At 45.0% G+C, this 7648-nt stretch overlaps 1 protein-coding gene across 1 annotated transcript; it reads left to right on the top strand.

The window, feature by feature from the left end:
- The first annotated feature begins 6133 nt into the window (after nucleotides 1–6133).
- LOC114626110 (repetitive proline-rich cell wall protein 1-like) lies at nucleotides 6134–6622 on the top strand. Its single transcript, XM_028773458.1, has one exon. The coding sequence runs from the start codon at nucleotides 6134–6136 to the stop codon at nucleotides 6620–6622; it is 489 nt and encodes a 162-aa protein (XP_028629291.1).
- Nucleotides 6623–7648: the final 1026 nt, after the last annotated feature.

Here is a 7648-nt window from a genome sequence, read left to right on the forward strand (position 1 = left end):
TGTTTTGTTTTATAAATATATGCCATTATGCCCCACTTTTCACATGAGTACTAAGGAACTGAACCCAGGTCTTTATGTATGTACTTCAAGTACTTTACCAACTGAGCCCTCTCCCAGCACTGTAATACCTCCCTCCACCCCCCCCCGTCCCTCCCTCCCTCCCTCCCTCCCTCTGTCCCTTCCTCCCTTCCTTGTTTCCTTCCTTCCTTCCTTCCTTCCTTTTTAAGGTAAAATATTTAAAAAGACGAACATTTCTTAAATTCCCAGTTAAGTATCCGAAGATCCAGTTATTATTAGGGAAACAGGATAAATGCTTGGTCCTTTCTTTCGAATCACCATAATTCCGTTCAATGAATTGGCATCCTGTAATCAGTTGCTTAGTGTCTTCCTCCCTCTGTCATATACCTGCAGTCCTCAGGAGGAAAGGGTTTGGCTATATTTAATTATTACCAAGCCCAGGGCCAGGCACAGGGCTGACATAATCTACTCCTATCAGGTCTTTACTGGATGAATAAAAGCATAAAGGGAGGGGCATTTCCTCCTTTGTCTTTCGAATCTTGCTGCCCATCCCTAACTCTCTGTTCTCTCTTAGCTCTAGGTAGTTAAAACGTGAATCAAAGTACTTTGGATCAAAACCATACCTTAATGAGAAAGTGCCCTCAGAGGCATCAAAAGTTGTTCTGACACAGAAATACTAATTCAGAGCATGTGCTGAAGATGGCTTGTAGAAACCCACACTAGTCGTTAAACAGCATCTACTTAATTTGTTGCTTGTCTTCTATGTAATGGCCCCTTAGGGTTGCTTCCTAATTAGAGCCCTAAGAAGATGTAGTATTAATATTGCCAGGAAGTAGCTAAACACAAATACAGACAGAGGTTCAGGGAGGGTAATGAATTGAGGTCCTGAATGCAATCTGTTGATCACCGTGCCACTGCGTGTTAGAAGAACACACCGTGTCTTGCAGGATGACTTACGACTTGTCAAAGGTCGCACAGCAGAAGGCAGATGAGAGCTTAGGACTCTTTTTCCAGTCCCACATGTTGCTCTGTCATTCCTACAGGCTCCAACCATGACAGAGGACAGTGCTTTTGGCATTTGCTCCTCAGTTGGAAACAGCTCGTGATGTGCCTCACTGTGGTACATGCTAGAGTACGCCCTCAGTAGCAGCTGAGTGTGAACTTTAGTTCAGGAATCTTTCCTTCCATTTATCCTTAGTCCGGTGTCTGGGTGATAGACTGTCAGGCAGGAGGCAGATCAGGCCCCACCTGGCCTTTCTTGGCATCCTAGATACCTTTTGGGGACTGGATGTTCTTTCCCAAGAAGGGACTACTATGTTCTGTAAAATGCACTACTCAGTTGTCCCCCTGTGAAAGGAAAGGTCCTCTCATAGTTTGCAATGACGCCCCTTCTCTTACCATACAACAGGTGTGTTTTGTGTTGGACTTTCCTTCTGACCCAGAGGGAAAACAACAGCCATTTTGGGGTCTGTTTAGTCTCAGAAGGAAACATCGTACTAATTAGGGTAAGAGACTTTACAAAATATGTTTTCGATTCTACTGATGGTCAGTTACAAGCGATAACGCTGTTAAATGCAGTGCCTAATAAATCTGGAAAAGCTACCCAATAAATGTAAGTAATAACAGTGATTAACAATAAATTAAATGCAGAGAAGCAAGAATGTACCACATTATTTTTAACTAGTTTGGGCCATCGGGTTCTGATTATTCAGTTTGTCCTGTACACCTGGAGTTTATTAGAGTGTAATACAAACTAAACGGTCCCTCAGAGAGGCCACTGAAAGGGCTTAGTATAAAACAATATACAAGTTTAATAGTGGTAACTGACCTTTCTTTCTTTTACAAAAACATATCTTTGTAACTTGAACCCCAAGGAAATGTAATGCTTTTTACCTAATCCCGATTGTTAATTTTCCTTTTATTTAATTTAGAAGGTTTCATTTGTTTCATGTGATAGGAAGACACAATTTATACTCAATAATTCTTCCTGTTCTGGAAAGAGACCCAAGATGACTAAATATTGCTTTCCTCCTGCCGTGTCTATTATGGAACAGAGAGTATCAGACGGTGGTGCCCTCACTGTTAATGGTAGCTGGTTAAAAACCCACATTCTAAAATAGCCAAGTGAAATGGGTACATGTGTTTATAATCAAGGTGCATTTGGCTAATTCTCCTTAAACCTTTAAATATTACTCATTCTCAAATACCAGAAAATTGGGCTTTTTCTTGGTGGAGGCAGGAAGGCAGCAACAGGCTTTTCAGTAGAGACTTTTTTTCCCAGTGTCTCCCAATGTTTATCTTTCCAAGGTTCCAAGACAGGACCACTACATTCTCATGATGGAATCTTCAACTTATAGAGCGATGCTGTGGGCAGAGGTGACATCACACTGCTGTGCTTTCTAGACGGTATTTGTAGTGCTTCTTTCTGTGCCTGGGCTTTCTCACTAGCACCATGCACGCTGCAACCCCTGATGTGAATGTGTTTTGCACACAGGGCATCCTAACCTGGGTCGACTCTTGTAAACATCTGAAACCTGAGGTGCCTCTAACGGAGCTGGGTTCTGGCAAAAAGTCCATAAACTCTGTCTTCCAACAATTAAATAAAATGGTCACCAGGGAGGGGTTGAGTGGCATTGCCCAGGGGGTCAACAGAGCAATGACTATTTTCTTTAGTCTGTTAGTCAATATGGCCAACCCCAGGTCTCATCTGCACCTTCAGTAGAACCCCAAATAGCATCTTCCTGGCTGTATGTCAGTCTCTATTTCATAATCAAAGCCATCTTTATCCAGAAGCCCTTTTAAAAACAGGATCTCTGAGATGAAGCAGGTTTTTCTTTTATTTAGAAGTAGAAAATTTTTTTTCCAATAAATAAGCTTAGGCCAAAGCCAAATGTGGAATGATTCCTGTGTCATCTACAGGAATGAGACTCAGTGGGCCAGAGGGAAGTTACAGTGTTTGCACACCTTTCCTGGGCTGTTAGGACTGGACAGAAAAAACTAAGACAGGAGAGTGGAGTCTCTAGATGCTTCCAGAATCTTCCCTGGAGGAAGGTAGCTGGTTGTCCCAGGATGAACCTGAGACAGAGGTGCAACTCCATCAGAAAATCTCTCTTTATACCAAACACCTTCATGAAACAACTTCTGTCCTCAGGGGATTTCTTGGGTGCCAAACACAACACTAGGCCTACATAGGTATCTTCACATGTAGTCTTCACTTTAAGTCTATGAGGCATTCCTAATCCCTTCATGTGAATTCCCAGGCATCCCTTACCCTATTTAGGGGCTAACAGCAAGAGAACCAAAACTTTTGGTGGCATAAAGGTGCACCACCTAGTCCCTGACTGGGGGAAGGTCAGCTGGCGTTCTGATTCTCCTTGGATTCACCACCCTAACCGGAGCCCTGTTCCTGCCATTAGCCTTTCTTCAGCTGGAGTCCAGCTGTCTCCCTCACTTGTCTAGGGCAGAGGGCTTCCCAGCAGAACTCTAGGCCTTTGTTTCTCAGGTCTACTGGTTTACTCTTGGCTGTAAAGCAATTCTATTTGTAAAACAATTGCGTTTACCTCAGTCTTGCGGAAGCCTTAACCCAAACCTTCCTTCTCAACTATGAAGAAGTACAGAGGTCAACAGTGTGGCCTTGAACCCTAGCTTAGGATTTAACTGCTGTGCCCATCTTTCAAGTTGTTTAACTTCTGAACCCAGTTTCATTATTGGTAATCTAAGTTGTAGGATTCTAAAAAAGAAAAGCAAGACAACAAAGAAACAAGCAAACAAAAGAAGGTTCTGATCGTCTTAGTGTGAACTTCCTGTGGCCTCAACAATGGCCTTGAAGGCTATGTCCTGAGTACTGGAGTTACAAACGCATCCAAACCAACAGTGCCTAGTGCCTGTTTTATGTAGTGTTGTGGGTGGAGCCCAGGGCTTAATGCTTCTTAAACAAGCGTCCCACCAACTGAGCTATGTATCCAGTGCTTTGAAGAATTCTTATGGGGTTAAATGATTTATTTGACGCAGGGCATGTCGCACAGAACCTAGTACACATAAGGACACCCAAGTGGTATCTATTTCTCGTGGCTAGAAGGCTTATATTATTCTAACGAGCACTTCTAAGAATGAAAGGAATCCCGAACATGACTGGTACTTGCTTTACAGCTCCGTTTACTTCTTCAAAACATCACAGAGGTTGCTTACCGCACAGAATGTCAACAAAAGCCTCCACAATTAAGATCCCAGTGTTGTTTTGTTGTTGTTTTCCAAAGGAATTTCATGCTAGAGGTCAGCTGCTCCATTGAAATCCTGGGAAAGTCTTGGCCATGTGGAGGCAGTCTTCGGCTTCAACTGTTGTGTAAGTCTTTCTGAGGGGAAGAACACTGAGGAGAGAGGAAGCCACTCGCTCAACAGCTTGCCTCCAAGAAGAACCTTAAGTGTCTTTGTAATCCTTTGGATAATATGAAGATGATTCCCTAGATACTGTACTTGTAGTAAGAAAGTCAAATCCACCCAAACACCCCAAAGAATACTTATTAAAGAAAACAGTTCTTAATCACTAGATTTGGGGGGGGGGACTTGCACCCATTTTTTTTTATAGATTTGCTCAGCTTCCCAGACAAAGGGAGCAAGCACCCTTGCTGATAAGCCCTAGAACATTCTTTAGACTTGGCCGTTCCCACCGGCCTTTCAGACTCAGGCAGTTTCACACTGTAACGGTTATTTCATGGGCCTTTCAGCCAATAAAGTAATCACAAAGAGATGGTTCATTCTCTGTGCTTAATTCAGCAAGGTCTCTGTCCCATCAGCGATGGTTGAAACATTAATTTTGAGTGACATTGGATGAGAACCTGGGTTTGGGCTGGACCAGAGTCATACAGCTGTTCTTTCATCCTGTGTCCAGAAAGCTAGCCACACATTCCCGCAGCTCATCTGCGCATTCTTGATCCAGCCTCTAACATTTTATGTCTAATTCCCCTGATAGCCTCAGTGAAAGTTCCCGGCAAAGATTGATTGCGGGGCATGACCCAAATTTGTAACTGGCCACAAAACGCTGTAAAACAAAGTTCACGAATACCTTCCAGCTGATTGTGAGTGATTTTTGAAAATGATCTGGTTATGTTTTCCTTCCTGATTTTTTTCCCACTTAAAATGTCTAAAAAGAAGAACTTTTCTCTAAGCTCTGGGTTCTGTAACACCATCTGCATGGCAAACAGAATGGATGGAGCAGACCTGCCTGGGGTGGGGGTGGGGCTCCAAAGCTGGTGGCCTTCTGTCCCCTAGAACAGGATTGATATCAGGGAGTGAGCGCAGAGATGGGATCCTGACAGTGGAGGCCAGAGATCTTGGTTCCAGGGGCTCTCAGAAGATGTCTTCGTCTCTGTGATGGAGATTCTGTTCCTTGCCAATGGCAGAAGCTTTGACTGTGGAGGTCTTTCTTGAGAAAGGACTGGGAATGGACAGTATACAGAGCGTGTGGAAGTGAGGGGAGTACCTCAGAGTAGTTTAGGGTCTTTTTGTTGTTGTTGTTGTTGTTGGTGGTGGTGGTGGTGGTAGTGGTGGTGGTGGTAGTAGTGGTGGTGGTGGTGGTTTTTCAAGACAGGGTTTCTCTGTGTAGTCCTGGCTGTCCTGGAACTCACTCTGTAGACCAGGCTGGCCTTGAACTCAGAAATCCACCTGCCTCTGGCTCCCAAGTGCTGGGATTAAAGGCGTGCGCCACCACTGCCGGGCAGTTTAGGGTCTTGTAAGAACGTGTTGGGAGGTGGAACATGGGGAGGTGAAACCAAGGAGTCTAGCGGCATGGGTGTTGGTAATAGTATGAATCAGAGAGTTCAACTGGAGACCTGAGCTAGGCCGAAGACTGAAAGTGTTAAACCAAAGTCTGAGCAGACAGTGCATCACATCCTGCAAAGGGAGGTCTCTTCTACATACCAAAAGACGTCTTCAGGCCAAATGACTCACAGCACGCATGCTCTCTGGATCTATGCCACACATATGGTCAGGCAAACCAGAACCAATTGGATAGTCATCAAGGAACCTGGAGTTCGACCACTGAAACCCAAGCCAGGGCCCTGACCTGAGTACTAAGTCACTCCCTTTCAGGGTTCCTTTCAAGTGGGAAAAATGAAATATGGAATGGAAAGGGCCTGTGATCCTTGGTCCTGTGATCCATGGTCCTGTGATCCATGGTCCTGTGATCCTTGGTCCTGTGATCCATTGGCCTGTGATCCATGGGCCTATAATCCTTGGTCCTGTGATCTATGGGCCTGTGATCCATGGGCCTGTGATCTATGGGCCTGTGATCCATGGGCCTGTAACCCATGGTCCTGTGATCCATGGGCCTGTGATCTATGGGCCTGTGATTCATGGGCCTGTGATCTATGGGCCTATAATCCTTGGTCCTGTGATCCATGGGCTTGTGATCCATGGGCCTGTGACCCTTGATCCTGTGATCCTTGGTCCTATGATCCATGGGCCTGTGATCCATGGGCCTGTGATCCATGGGCCTGTGATCCATGGGCCTGTGATCCATGGGCCTGTGATCCATAGGCCTGTGATCTATGGGCCTGTGGTCCTTGGACCTATGACCTATGGGCTCATAAGGTCTATGGTCTTCTGAAAAGTCACTGTGCCTTCTCTGGTATAAAAGGAGAGAGAACCAGTTAGGAAACTGAGGATCCAGTCACTGTACAGACACTGCCTTCTTTTCAGCTGGGTCCCCATCAAATGGCATCAGAGGTCAGGTCTCCCCAGGCTGCTTTTTCTGAGACTATGGGCCTCGTGTCAATCATAAGCATTAACACAATCTTAAATTCTTTTAATGTTTATTTTTAGTATGTGTATATGTGTATTGTCTGCATGTATATATGCACCTTGGATCCCCTGGAACTGAAATTAGAGACAATTATGAGCTGCCACATGAATCCTTGGAATTGAACTCTGGTCCTCTGGAAGAACAGGCAATGCTCTTAACCAACAAGCCATCCCTTCAGCCTGCATCGACATAATCTTAACTGTCTGATTTCATTTCGTTTCCTTATAGTTGAGCAAAAGATTCTAGCAGCAGTATGCAGAGCCATGGAGTTGGAGGAACAACCCAGGGAGGTCTATGCTTTAGAAGACAGAACTACATGCAGGCAGGGAGCAGAGAGCCTCACACACTCTTCCTGCCACAGACCAGCTTTTCTTGGCTTTACTTTGTTCGTCTGGTCAAAGAAGCTTGGGTCCGGCGATTGTGAGGGCCTCTGACAGCAGGGACCGTGAACGTGGGTTCCAGAAGGCTCTATGCTCACGGCAGTTGAAAGATTGAACATTCTACTTCTCTCCCTTGAGAAAACGTGAGTGGAAGTTAAGCACTCTGGCTCTGGATTTGAAATTCGACTCTGTAACAAGCCAACAGTACCCTTGGACAAGTTGCTTATTTATTGAATGGGATATTCAGAGTCCTTGCCTATAAAATAGGTTCAGGAACACGGGATAAGTTTTCTGGGAATGTGGTACACATACGGTGCTCAGTGGATGATGGTGAAGGCCTTGCTGTGATTCATGCACAGAGAAACAAGACATCCTCTCACCTGTGCCTGGAAGGGAATAGCTGTACTTCTGTATTGTTCCTTTCCTGACAGACTCAGGCCATTACCTGTGG

This window comes from Grammomys surdaster, unplaced genomic scaffold (genome assembly GCF_004785775.1).
Source record: "Grammomys surdaster isolate TR1022 unplaced genomic scaffold, NIH_TR_1.0 66, whole genome shotgun sequence".
Lineage (NCBI taxonomy): Eukaryota > Metazoa > Chordata > Mammalia > Rodentia > Muridae > Grammomys > Grammomys surdaster.